Below are 13,763 nucleotides of genomic sequence, written 5' to 3'. Positions count from 1 at the left end.
TTGAACAATACTGGCCCCAGTACTGACCCTATTTTTTCCTGTGTTGTAGTTTGTATAGAATTTTCAAAAATGTAATTTCTCATTAGGGTGCTCTCCACATTGAAAGTGAAGTAATTGCTTATTCAAATGATGTGCAGGCACGAGCTGAGTTGATCACATTGGGCAGCTGATGACTGGAAGTCCTGGGGACCAAGTAGATGAGCCCATCAGGGCCGTGCTCCCCTCTCTTGGTCTGTTCTGGTCAGTAGGGTTTGATGTGCATTCCCGTAATGTCTTACATTTCACACCGATGCCATAGGATTAATTTCACATCATATATTATTTTTCTGAATAGCTCTGAGTAAACATTGTTGAAGTTCAGTAGACTCAAGGTGTGGGCATACACATGTGTGACAAAAATGTAGAATCAAGATTGAAGTGTGCCGGTTTGGGAGGGGGGCTTTGTTGGTGTTGGTTTCAGGTAAGCTGCCTAGTTTTCACCCCAGAGAAAGACAGTTCCTGGGGTATTTAAGGTGGAGGAGCTGGTGCAACGCGATCCCCGTTCTCCCCACAGAAAATGTAGCGTTTCAGAATGCTGGCACGGTAGAGACTTCTGTAACTGGGAGGATCTGTACTTCCAGCAAGACCTGCGTGAGGGAGGATGTTGGCCATGCTTTGGCATTCACTCCAGCAATGGCAGGAGTAATTTCACACAGACACAGAATCACAGAATTGCTCGGTTGGAAAAGACCTCTGAGACCATCATGTCCAACCGCTCCTGTCTACCCCCTAAACCATATCCCTAAGTACCTCGTCTACCCGCTCTTTAAACACATCCAGGGATGGTGACTCCACCACCTCCCTGGGCAGCCTGTTCCAGCTTCTGACGACCCTCTCAGTAAAGAACTTCCTCCTTATCTCTAACCTGAACCTCCCTTGGCACAGCTTGGTGCCGTTTCCCCTTGTTCTATCCCCCATCACCTGGGAGAAGAGACCAGCACCCACCTCTCTACAAGCTCCCTTGAGGCAGTTGTAGGTGGTGATGAGGTCTCCCCTCAGCCTTCTCTTCTCCAGGCTAAACAAGCCCAGTTCCCTCAGCCGCTCCTCATCAGGCTTGTTCTCCAGAGCCCTCACCATCCTTGTGGCTCTTCTCTGAAGATGCTCCAGATTTCAAATAATTGCTCTTTGTTTTGACTAAATAAGAGAAGATTTTTGTATTTCCCTGATTTCCAGCTTCTCTCAGGATGCTGTTGTGCTGAGGACAAGCACTGCCTGACTCCTCAGGTGTTCCACGTCCAGCTGCTCCTCTACACCTCACTTGTTCTGGGTGAGGGGAAGGTGGTGGCTGTGCTTCCCCTCCACCTCACACCAGCCTTCAGCTGCTCACGGGGCTCCCAGCTGGCTGCAGGCAGGGGTGCAGGCAAATTAAACATTTGCCATCCTGTGAGGAAAGGCCTTTAATTAGGGGGATGCACTGGGATGCCAAAAGTGGGGGGAAAAAAAAAAAGACAGGGGACTGGCAAGCAGGGGAAGCAGGAGAAAAAAGAGCTATAAAGTCCTTGGATGTTTTAATAAATGATGTATCTGAGGATTATTTGATGTAGTTGAGACTGCCAGGATGTGTTGTATTTTCAGTATGGCAACTGAACTTACTTGGGATTTAAAAAAGAACCTTTTTGAGGTAAGGAATTTATTAATAATTTCCTGTAACTCCTGTCCAAAATGCTGTAGTAAATTTCTTTTGATAAAATTCAGACTTCTGGAAGTACACAGAAATACCATAGCTTCTGACGGGGCTGCAAGTTGGAGCAGTGTTTTACAGTTTGGAGTGATTATCTTGGTGCTTTCAGAAAGTTTCTGAGTACCTGTCTGGTGCTGGGCTCGTTACTTCCATTTCTCTGCCGCAGTAAATGCTCTCCTGAGCTCAAAAAGGGGACCCAGTCACGTCTGGAGCTGCTCTGCTGTGGGGCTGGTGTGCGTCAGGTGGACGTTCGGTCGGATGCTGCCCCGCGATTCGTGTTTGAGCAGAGCACGCTCACGGCATCGCACGGCAGTGTCGGTGCTCCTGCGCGACCCAAAGGTGGTGGCGTACAACTGCTCCATCCATCCGAGACACCCAGGAAGACTGGGAGGGGAGGAAAACATCCCTCAGATGGCAAAAGTATGGAAGATACTGTCAGTGAGGTTCCCCAGTCCTCTAGCTCTGTATGTGATGATATATTTTGTTCTGCGCTTTTGAGAACGTGATTTGTTTGCAGATTTTTATGCCAGTCTCTTCTAATGAGCTATTTGTGCTAAAGCTAATCCTTTGATGAAGTCAAACTGCACTATGGTGCAGGTTGCACAGTCGCTTTTTGAGAAGATAACTCTGTCTGTTTGGCTTTTTTTTTACAGTGGGAACTCCATACTATATGTCCCCAGAAAGAATACATGAAAACGGCTATAACTTTAAATCCGATATCTGGTCTTTGGGCTGTTTATTGTATGAGGCAAGTATCTGCTAACTTCTTCTTCCCAGGTTTGTCTTAAACACACTGTACGGTACAGGAACACCTTGTATGAACTATACCCTTAGTGTGCAGCTTTTTCTTAAAAGCTATTACAAGCATTTTGAAAATAAGGGCTGTGATTTTGTAACAGTGCTTTGAGTTTCGTGGTTTCATTTTTAACAGGGATCAGAGGGCATTGAACAGTCTTGTACTCGTTTCTCTTTGAATTCAAGTGAAAGTGCATGTCAACATCTAGAAAGCTTTCGTCCCAGCCCAGAGAATTAAAAACCCCTGGGGTGTTTGGTAATAAGAATATTGTTTGCATCCTCTTTGGATAATAAATTCTGTGAACTGATGACATTTTGCTTCTCACTACAACTTCTGGTAACCACATGGAACTAGAGAATAAACAGAAATGCAGTTAATTTCTTGAGCACATCATAGGTGAAAACTACGATAGTTAAGGATGTACTTCAGCCGGTTCATTGAACAAACCTTTTAGGACAAAACAGTAAAACAGTCCATTTTCCCATCATCTCCCAGCAGGAGTTCAGTGCTTGTCACGGTGACATCCTTCTGGGACAAGCCCTCATCCACTGCAGTGTTTGGACGGGCAGTCACTGGACTCCTAGCAGTGCCCATCCAAAATCTGTACCTCCACAGTGACCCATCTGCCCATGGCGCTGGGTTTCACTGAGGACAGAGACTCCCTGGGTGTCTGCTGTAAACGCCCTGTAAGTCACACAAGCAGCGGGACGTCCCAGCAGTGGCATTACTGGTACCAAAGCAGACAGGCACTGGATCTGCTGAACATCTGTTTTGGTGGAGGCTCTGGAGCCTGATGTGGTTGTATCACCATGTTATCATTAAAATTCCATGGCATAGGAGGGGGAGAGAGGGAGTAAGACACCCTGCTAAGTACTTGATCCAAAATATTTGGAGAATTAGAAGCTTAAATGGAGTAGCTTTGTACCTGTCCTCAAATTCCAGTTACCTCTAGTGAAAGAATTAAAAGACCTGTCCTGATGCGCTGGACTTGCCAAGGCTATCAGTGACGGTCAGAGTCACCTGAGTGGGCACTGCCTCTCGTTCACAGCCGTACCCCTGGCCGGGCAGCTCCGAGTCCTTTCCGAGGCTGAGCTCTGCTGGAGATGGGATTTCAGATTTATGCAGAGAGAAATATTTAGCATTGTGCTAAGATGTGTTTTTGTTGCAGGCAATATGGTCCCCTTATGGCACAGTAGTCTTGGTACTCCTGAAATTTCAAGAAGCTGACTTAGTTGCACACTGAACTTAATTCTCTGGTAGGAGTAGCAGTACTACAGTAACTTGTGAAAGATTTGGCGTGCGAAGCGTTTTAAATGCCCTTCCTACGTAGGTGAGCCTTAACTTTGTGAACAGGAGCTGCGCAGCCTTGTGCATTCGGAGGACCGGAGAGTTCCCAGTTTTGTGTTCAGGAGTTAAACAGCTGCTCGACTTCTTCAACTTCCTACAATTTGCATAATTAAAAATTGGATTCATGTGTCTTTGAAGGAGCTGTATTTCATCTTCACTAATTTCTTGTAACGAGAATGTTTTTCCACTTGGCTTAAAAGTAAGGAAGCGATGTTTGTTTGGTTACGAGTCACTTCTGATACGTCTCCAGATAGATTGCCTAGATGAGCTGCAGAGAGGTTTAATGTACAAATTGCCTTCAGAGACACGCCGTGTCCACTGGCATCCACTTAGGGAACATTGAGGGCTTCGGGATGTGATGCCACATAGCACCACTTAACTTTGACATTGATAATCATCCAGTGATTTTTATTAAATCTTATCAATACAGTAGTCACTGTCTTCATCCCTCACTTCCTGTAGATATCTGTCAGCAAGATAACTTGGAGAGGATGAAAATAAGTTGTTAATTCCCAGAATATAGCTACAAGCAATGACTTCAGCAGTTCTGGCAAGACGATCAATTTAAACACCGAGGGTGATTCCTCTCTGTGTTTTTTAACCAGTCGTACTGCATGGTGGTCATTTTAAATGGAGATCTGGCTGTCGTGTGGTAATTGCTCTAATCCAAATGTCAGGAGCAGACCCCATCAGGAGCTGCTGTTGTTGGGAGGCACTGGGAGTGCCAGTTGTGTCACTCACAGCACACAGGCTCTCTCCTGCCGTTCCAGTGCCCTGCGTTTACCACCCCAGAACCCCACAGTGTTCTCTTCCCGTTTCTCCTCCTTTGCACATAACGGCTTAACGAGACTTGGAAAGAAAAGTTAATGGGAATTGAAAAGTCCCTGTCAGCCTTGCCACCATTACTGATGTTTGTATTGAAATCTTGGAGACTTTGTTTAACCCTTGGTGGCCGTCTGTGCCATCCCTAATGTGCCCATGGACCAGTCTCGTGCGCTGAGCTCTTCTGTTCTGTTTTAACTGATGGAGATCAGTTTGCTGTCAGTCTCTAATTGGAGATTAGAGTCTCTAATTGGAGTTTGTATTTTCTTCCCCACCGATTTGCCTGTTACTGTTATGACAGTAACGAAATAACAGCAATACAACTTCAGCTCTTGCCTTCTGAAACTTCCAGAAGACCCAGAGCTGGGCTCCGGTCACGAGGCTGAGGAGTCGCCTTCAGCCTCGGGTCTGCAGGGTTTGAGGAGCAGCTCAACATCACCAGTGGGCACTGCGCAGCGCCGCTGGTGAAGCTGCAGTGTCTCCAGCTGCGTTCCATGAGGCATCACAGACAGAAACCTGAATAGCCTGGAATTTTCTGGGATGGGAAATGTTTCTGGGAGCTGTGTACGCAGTTCATTGTGTCCTTTGGTGTAATTCGGGTACCTTCGTATATTCTGTACTGCTGTTTATGATCCACTCTGGGTATCTGATAAATGCCTCTGGAAGAACTTCCTAAAAGTATTTCAGTCTGGTGCCACATAAGGAACCTTGGAGATTTGGCCAGGATTTATCCCATTAGTCCTCAGAATGGCTCAGAACTCACTGCAGGGGTCTCTGACCTCTGCACAGCCGTTTTGGGCAAGATGACCCCATGGCTGAGTTGTTTTCACTGATTTCACAGAGTGACCAGTGTGTCTTGCAAATAAACAAGGAAGAAACATAACTTTAAATTATTTAAAAGATAGGTTTACGATTTAAGCCAAGGATGGTTTATCTTGATGTGTCCTGCATTGCTTAACATTCGGACGTGTGTTAATGGTAATGAATTTTGGTAAGACACCCAAGCGGTGCCTGGGGATGCCTCTGCTCCATGTCCCGCTGCTGGAAACCCAGCCCAAAGGCAGCGGTTCAAACCCCTGCCCTCATCAGAACTGCTTGTCTGTCACCACATCACTAAAAATCCATCAGTCTTGGTTCCTGACTGCAGGATAATAGAGTGGAGGAGCTAGTATTGACTTTTCCAGTTCTGCTGGGAGCTCGCTGTGTGTGTCAGCAACGAGACAGTGTTCTTCAGATGGCTTTCACAGCGCATGGTAATGAGCACAAGACTAATAATCATCAAATAACCCACCCATTACAGCCGTAGAGAGGAGCATCAGCTTCAGCTGCCCTCCGTATGAAAAGCTTCCCGCTCTGACATGGCTTGTGGCAAAATGATTTAAGAAGATCTAAACAGGGTGGGTAACATCCACAATTATCCAGCGGTGCTGACGGACGAGTGAGGAGCAGCCCTCAATTAACGCCTGGCGCTAACGAGCGGATGGGCACAGCCAGCGCCACGGGTGCTCTGCTGGTTTGGGTGCTGGTGTGGGACAGCGAGGGAAGGTGCTGGGCTCATTGTGGCTTCAGTAGATGCAGCTTCAGCCACGTTTTGTAAGTTCAGACACGCCAGCTCAGGGGTCAGTGTTTGTTCAGAGCTCCTGGTGCAGAATTGCAGTGCAAATCGTTTTCCATACATGGAGATGCAGTTTCAGGTGCAGTTTCCTTCCTGAGATTTCAGTGTAACACAAAAGTGTCTGTAAGGAGCCTCTGCCATCCTTTTGAGGGATCTTTCCCCCAAACCCTGCCGTGCCCCTCGCTGTGTGAGCAGCCGCTTGGCTCCCACATCTGTTGTGTTTCTGGGCGTGCAAATACGGGATTCACAAAATAGAACTGAATGAGGACAAGGAGCAGATTTATGAGGGAAAGTTTCAGTAGCTTGGTTCCCAAATCTGCCTGGGATACTCTTCGAAATAGCAGATTTAGAGCAGGAAGGGATGTTTGTTTTGAGGTTGCTTTGGTTTTTTTTTAAAGGCTGAAGTCCATTGCTCGTGTTTATAAGATTCTTCATATTCTAGGTAGCTAAGTGTCCAAAATAATACATTTATTCTTTGTAGCAGTCTATTGGTCGCAGAGAGCAAATGAACTGAATATGGTGGTACCTGAGAAAGATTGAAACCATGGCACGTTATCAAAGACAGAACAACTTCTACTTCCTAAAGAGATGGTTGTGTTTCTAAGAGGTTTTCATAGCTATCTTCGAGCTACTTGGGTTTTAACTGACTGCCCAATGATCTGAGCACCCTATTTCTTTTTTTTTTAAAAACAAACAACAAACTTTCTCTGTGTTCCTGTAGAATTGCCTGTGTACACCCAATGTCTCACACCTGAAACATTCTGGGCAGAAAGAATTACAGTGAGGAGAAGATGTAGAGACCTTTCCTGGCTGGGTGCTCCCCTGTGGCCGTGGTCATGGGGAGCTCCTGGGGGAGGCTGGGGCTGCGCTGACCACCACCAAGCAGTGCCCTGGCAGCTCGGCAGCACGGGGCTGTTCAGTGCTCTGCGCTTCTGAAATCAGTTCATGGGGGTTTGTTTTTTCCCCCTCCAGATGGCAGCTCTTCAGAGTCCGTTCTACGGAGATAAAATGAACCTGTTTTCTCTGTGCCAAAAAATAGAGCAATGTGACTACCCACCTCTTCCAGCTGAACATTATTCTGAAAAGGTAAGTTCGGGATTATTTTTGCAGGGGAATGGGGGATAAGGGGAGCAGTGAGGTTCCTCCCTGCAGTGGGGAAAGGGAACCCCGCAGGATAAGCCCCCCATGTCCCAGGCAGAGCAGGGGGTGCCCGGAGCATCCCGAGTACCTGCGGGGCTGGCAAAGGGCACTGTGGTGTCTGAATATGGACGCTCTGAATTGGGACAGAAAAGATTTCTTCATGTGGGGAATATTTTGAAACTAGAAGTCTGACGCGAGGAAAAACCAACGTCGAGTTGCGGGAAACCCTTCGCTTCCTTTCCCTTAAAATGACACACCATTAAACAGCACTTCAGGCTTCGTTTATGGAGTCCTCAATGTGTGACAGGGGGGAAAGGTTCTTTTTTTTTTTAGAAGAGGGAGAGGAAAGCTGTTTGGTTTAGTGCAATACAGCAGCTGTACGCGGCTTTTTAAAGTCTGGGGTTTGTGCGTATGAACACAAGGGTGGAGAGCAGTAGCTGAACCAGGGCGTCCAAAAATTGTCCCTGTGCATGCCGGCTCCCTCCAGCTGTAATCATGCACGTCCTTCTTGTTCAGGGCCTCTAGAGATGGGGTTTGAATTTATTTTCCCCCTTAACCTAGACAAAGCAGCTGTTTGAGTTACAGTTGCCTTCTATTTGAAAGAAACAGCTCATGTAATTGTAAATGTTGCCTGTATCCTTTGGGGTTTTTCTTTTGTTTTATTCTCCCTCCAAGTTCTGAGCAGCAGGAGGCGGATGCAGGGGAAACCCCGCACTCAGCAGATGGTCTGCTTGCACCCTGAGAGGAACCCTGCACCACACACTTTACATTGTACTTACTTTTTCACTTGCTAAGTAACTCATGCAAAAAGATCATTTGAGAACTGTTCTGGAAGAGTGGTATATTGGACTGGCTTTGTTCCCCAAGCTGCCGTAGCAGCGAGTCGCGGCTCCACGTGGTCAGGTTTGCCGCGCTGCTGCAGCATGCGGCTCGGGATGTGCCTGTGGCAGCAGGAGTTGGCGTGGGCCGACAGAGGATTCTCCTGTGTGCGGGTGCTGTCGGTGCTCCCCTCTGGCAGCGCTGAGCAGCGTGAGCAGCGCAGGGATACGATCGGGGCAAGGGGGGATTAGAGCTCAAAGGCACTGGGTCCCAGAGGCTCCAGACAGGGATCGTGCACCACTCGATGCCTGACAGGATCTGAGGGGGCTGCAGCTCATCTCACTGCAGGCTCTGCTGCTGCTTCACACCAAAACCACTGAGAGCTCTGCATCTGTGAACATTGGGACACGACTCCAGCACCGACAGTGCTCGGTTTGCTTCCGAAGATGGGATTTTTGGATGTTTTTGCAGTGGATGGGCAAAGGGGAAGCTGTGCTGGTGTCTCCAGCAGCCAGGGCAGATGAGCCATGTGGGCAAGGCCAGAAACGCAGAGGCCACTGCCTGCAGCAGCAGTCGCACCAGAGGGAATGTGTCTGCCCTGTGGACGGGTGGGTGTCTGTGTCTGCACAGTCGTGTGTTTCCCTCAAGAGCAAACGTCTCTAGTTTAGATTGCAAGGACAGAGCTTCCACAGCCACCAAATGTTGTCACTGCTGCTTCTCTGCACCAGCCAGTCCTGATCCTTGCAGCTGCAGGAGGAGCTGGGGCTGCTGCCAGTGTTGGTTTTGCTGTACAAATTGGGCAGTGATTGGAAATAGTGATTGGTGGCTCTTACCAAGGCTTGGTCTGTTGCTTCCTTGTAGACTGGTGAAATGCCCGTGCTGTGCGGGTCAGCGGTACAGGACAGAACTGGTGCTCGGTCTGAGCAGGGCTGAGGTGTGTGGTACATCCCTGGGGTCTCTGCAGTTACAAAGGCAGAAGGCCCCTGTCTTCAGATGAATTGAAAATCAATTGAAAGTCACCACAGCAGTTAGGAGTGAATGGGTCAAGTCTGGGCAGGGGAGCAGGGTTTATTCTGGTTTATTCTGGAGGGGTTGTGTTCTGCACACACAGCGTGGCAGGCAGAGCGGGTGGCCGTGCCTGTGTCACCGCATCCTTGCTGCCCGTGTGTCCCTGGCTCCATCCTGCCTGCGTCTTCACTGCTCAGCCACGTCCTCCCCTGAGGAATCGCCCCAAAACGTGCGCCAGGCCCAGTGACGACTCAGAGCACGGGACCTTGCTCCATCCAGAGCCCAAAACCTCACCGGGTACATTCAGTAACGCAGCTGAAGCCCTGTGCTTGATCGCTCTATGGTCATGCTTTTAATTACCATTAAAATAATTGGTACTGTGGCTACTGGGAGGATGTGAGAAGATCAGAGGCTCAAGGCTGTTTCTCCCGGTGCCTCGGGGGTATGAGCAGCTTTCAGTGTCTGTGTAATTAAAAGCTACAATCTTTCATGTGCACAATAAAGAGGGTAGGGAGGTGGGGAGACTTCAGCCCTTCTGCATTTTATTTATTAAACATAATCAATGACCTCTCTCTTTTCTTCACAAAGGTTTTTAGGAAACATGGGTGTTTGACAGCTGGGCTCCAGTGCCTTAAGATACACAAGTGCTGCTCTTAATTAAAAACCTTGAACTGGCTTCTTCCCAGGGCTTGGTGTGGGAAGGGAAGCACGGTTGTTGCTCAGGAGAGCTCTGTCCAGGACGTTTTTAACCTCTCCCTCCACTTGCCTTTTCTTCAGAGTCCATTTTTACTGAACCATCCATCTCTGCCTGTCAGCTCAATCAACCTTTTGGTAGAGAGCCCATTTTTCCTTCCTTTCCTGCGTCTGCTACCCTCGTGCTTCAGACTCTGCTGACCATGAGCTGCTGCTTATCTGCTGCTGCTGCTCATCGCTGCTCGGGTTCTTGGAAGTGAATCAAAAATTCCCAAGGAAAAAAAGATTATTTTTTTTTTTTTAATTCTTAAAAAAAAATAGCGGCGTTGAGGCTCCAAGTGTCAGGAGCAACAGATCTGAGGAGGGCGTTGTGTTTTCTGTAGAGCCACACGAAAGCAGTGAGCAGGGAAGCCCTGGGTGTAGGTGTGCTACTCGCACGTTGTAAATGATGACATAAAATCCACTGGGGTTGTGGGGAAGATTTGAAGCTTCGGTGCTGAAGGTTTGGTGAAAAGGGTCTTCCTGGCCCTTTTGCGAGGGGGGCACAGGACAGGACAGACGGACAGACAGATGTGTGCCTGCAGTCTGCCCAGGCCCAGATGTGCACATCTGCACCAGAGGGGTCCCCAGACTTCCCTGGCTCCAGTGCTGTAGCCTTTCCGGTGAGAACTCAGCAGATCTGGTCACGTTTGCATCTCTGTTTTCGTGTCTTTCAGCTGCGGGAGCTGGTCAGCATGTGCATATACCCCGATCCGGATCAGAGACCCGACATCGGTTACGTGCACCAAATAGCAAAGCAAATGCACGTCTGGACCTCCAGCACATGAGCGGCCGCGCGGACGCCAGCACAGCGCAGTCTTACTTGAATCCTTTTCTCCGCTGAAGCTGCCTGGTGCCACGAGGGAGGGTGAGCACCCGTAGCAGGAGGCTCCATGATTTCTGCAGGTTATTTGACAAGGACTCTCACGCGGTGGTCGTGCTTTAACGCGAAGATTCTGTGAGGTATTGCAAGTGATTTTATTTTGGATTTTTTTGTTGTTTTTTTTTTTTAAAGCCAATAACATGTTACAGATGTAGATCATTTAAGGGTCCTTTCTTCAAACTGTCGTGTGTAATCTAGGATAGATTCTGTTAACGGGGGGGGGAGAGCGTCTGATGCACCCCTTCTATCTTAACTGTAATGTGAAATATTGACATAATTCCTTTGGTGAAATCACTTTATACTAATGTAAGAATTACAGTAGATTTTGTGTAATTTGTATAACTGCTACTTTGCCTCTTCTGCAAATGGTTAATAGCAAATTCAGTTTTTACTTCATATATTTTAAAGCAGCCATTTATGTGTTTTTATTAATTCCCTCCTCTTCAGGCTTTGGAACAGGGAAGGGTTGGGGGTGGGAAACGCATTTATTTCAAGATTATTTCTTTTTTTAATTGAAAATTTAGAGTGAGTATTTTGCTGATGCATTTCTCTGTTAACTTGGCTACAGCCAATAGGATCGGTTAAGCGTGTACCTGGGGAAAAAGAAAACCATGCCAACAACCCTGAACTGAGCATTGCCTGCAAGTAATCTCTCTGTAAACTTACTGTCCCATTTGGCATGAGTCTTTTTAGGCTTCAGGTCTTTGTTAAAGCCAGCGTTTATCTGCGCCGGGTGGATTTTGGTGACGATACTTGGACATGTTCAGTAGTACCTTGGGTTTACTGTGGGTAAGACTTAGGGGAAGCAGTGTTTTAAACAATTGGGAAATCTAACCAACAAAACCAAGCGAAATGTTTTGTGTCTCCAATTCTACATCAGGATCAGCCCCGCCTGTTTAACTGTGAAAGCGAATTTACAGAATGTGAATTTTTATAAAATCTCAGTCTGATCTGAAGGAGTCATCATCTTCTTTACCTACATGCAAATTCAGCCAGCTCAGTCGTTCATTGAATCAATGATTTGTGTCAGTGCGGTCGAGGACACGGTCGCTGCGGTAGGAACAGACGTGGATCCACGTTCCAGTGTTTCCATTTCATTTGCCTGTGGGAGGAGCGGGGCTGCAGCGCGGCGGGGCCCCCTGCCACAACGCGGGTTGGTGTGGGACACTTCCAATGCAGCCTGTGCCTGAGTTAGGGTTTTTTCTTAAGGAACTCATACAATCCTTAATTTTTTTTGAAATAGGAGTAGGGTTAGAGGGTTACATACATACATACATACATACATATATATATATGCTTTTAGTGGATTTTTTTAACCTGATTTGCTCTATCTAAAGGAAAACTGCAGTGTCATCTTCAAGTACTTTCCATCAGATTTCAAACTATTTATAAGGTAGCAAAGAGGAGCTGTTGATTGCTGTGAATGATGTTGGTGTCGTTACTGCAAGGTGCCATTTCGTTGAGTCTTCTCAGCAGAACGTTGAGCCCGCTGCTCTCAGAGATTCAGGAGATTCGAATCAGCAGAAGAATGTGGAGGCACCAATTTGCTCCCGACATTCCCATGTGAACGTGGTTCATTTACACGCGGAGTCTTTGGCAATGCGCGGAGTCCGGACAGGCACTGCCGCCTCCACACGGCAGCGCTGCCAGAGCCAGCGGGAGCTGCGACACCGAGCAAGAGCTCTGGCTGCCAGGGACACTCGGCTTTGAACTGAGGATCCCGAGAAGTCTGGTCATGTTCTGGCTACATAAAACTTACTCGTGCTTATAAGTAAATGTATTTCAAAAGGTAATTTTTTTTTTGCAATTGTGCCTTTTTAGATAAATAAAAAATGATTAAAAAAATAAACACCTTTGTTTAAAAAAAAAAAAAAAGAAGAGTCCAGTGTTAAGGAAAATATAAAAGAAATTACACTGAAAACAGGCCTAAATCTGTGTGGAACTGTTCCTGACAGCTATCAGCTGCAGATCCTTTCCAGAAAATGGACTGCACACATCAACCCTATCAGCTGTTCTGATGGAAAGCTGCCTGAGCATCTTCACCCTGTCACGTGCAGCATATCTGAAGCTGGTTTTGGTGGCTGGTTTTTGCAGGATGCTGGGAGCAGGAACTGGTGTCAGTGATCCTGCAGCTGCTGCACACCTTCCCTTCTGGCTAAATGCGAAAATTATTCTGCAGGTAGATTCTGAGCTAGCTTTTCTTGGGGTTTTTTTTCTGTTTGTTCTGGTTGGTTTTTTTAATAAGGACAAGGTGGTGCTGTATGAAACAGTGAAATCAGTTGATCTCAAACAGCTTATGAGCTCAGAATTTCAGGACGAAAATCCAAGCGGAAGCTGGTAGATAAATTCAGGTAGTGACAGGACCACGGGACTTGGGACTACGCTGTCCTCAGCTGTGTCATCTAGAAACAAAACCGTGTGCTGCAGGGTGGAGGTTGGAGCTATCCTGTCTCTATGTGAAAAACCAGGGCAGAGTACATACTGACATAGCACGGTAACAGCGTTAGTTCCCTTCAGTAATGCAGGTAGCAGCCGTCTGCTCCAGGTCAAACTGGGCTTACACAGAACAGTTTTACCCTTGCAGTTTGTTCCTGGAGTGAAATATCAAAGCAGCCGTGGTACTGCGTGGTTTTTCTGCCCCTGCACCAGCACCACATGTGGTGTCCACTCCAGGGCCTGGCTCTCTCTCGTGATAATAGAGGTATTTTGGGGTAAAGTCCAGCTCCCCTTCCCAGCGCCCAGCACTACACAGAGCAGGTAAGGTGCTGCAGTGCTGGTCTGTGTGAGCCTCACGTTTTCAACAGCGTAAGAAAGGAAAAGCAGCAAAAGAATCAACACCAATGAAGGGAATGACAGAACCTGCTTTATTTTCTACAGCCGC

General features: G+C 47.4%; 1 protein-coding gene across 1 annotated transcript; it reads left to right on the top strand.

Annotated features, from left to right (window-relative positions):
• The first annotated feature begins 2,379 nt into the window (after nucleotides 1-2,379).
• LOC104548945 (serine/threonine-protein kinase Nek6-like) lies at nucleotides 2,380-11,064 on the top strand. Its single transcript, XM_010195124.1, has 3 exons — nucleotides 2,380-2,468; nucleotides 7,273-7,386; nucleotides 10,677-11,064. Exons 1-3 carry the CDS (start codon nucleotides 2,391-2,393, stop codon nucleotides 10,785-10,787), a joined length of 303 nt encoding a protein of 100 aa, XP_010193426.1. The 5' UTR covers nucleotides 2,380-2,390; the 3' UTR covers nucleotides 10,788-11,064.
• Nucleotides 11,065-13,763: the final 2,699 nt, after the last annotated feature.

This window comes from Mesitornis unicolor, unplaced genomic scaffold (assembly GCF_000695765.1).
Source record: "Mesitornis unicolor isolate BGI_N332 unplaced genomic scaffold, ASM69576v1 scaffold29480, whole genome shotgun sequence".
NCBI classification, from domain to species: domain Eukaryota; kingdom Metazoa; phylum Chordata; class Aves; order Mesitornithiformes; family Mesitornithidae; genus Mesitornis; species Mesitornis unicolor.
This window is presented reverse-complemented; position numbering and strand designations above follow the sequence as displayed.

Excerpts from the sequence above, each read along its gene's own strand:
- LOC104548945 (XM_010195124.1), top strand. The coding sequence starts at position 2,391 with ATGTCCCCAGAAAGAATACATGAAAACGGCTATAACTTTAAATCCGAT. Across the intron at positions 2,469-7,272 it reads TGGGCTGTTTATTGTATGAG|ATGGCAGCTCTTCAGAGTCC; the intron begins GCAAGTATCTGC and ends TTCCCCCTCCAG. Across the intron at positions 7,387-10,676 it reads CTGAACATTATTCTGAAAAG|CTGCGGGAGCTGGTCAGCAT; the intron begins GTAAGTTCGGGA and ends CGTGTCTTTCAG.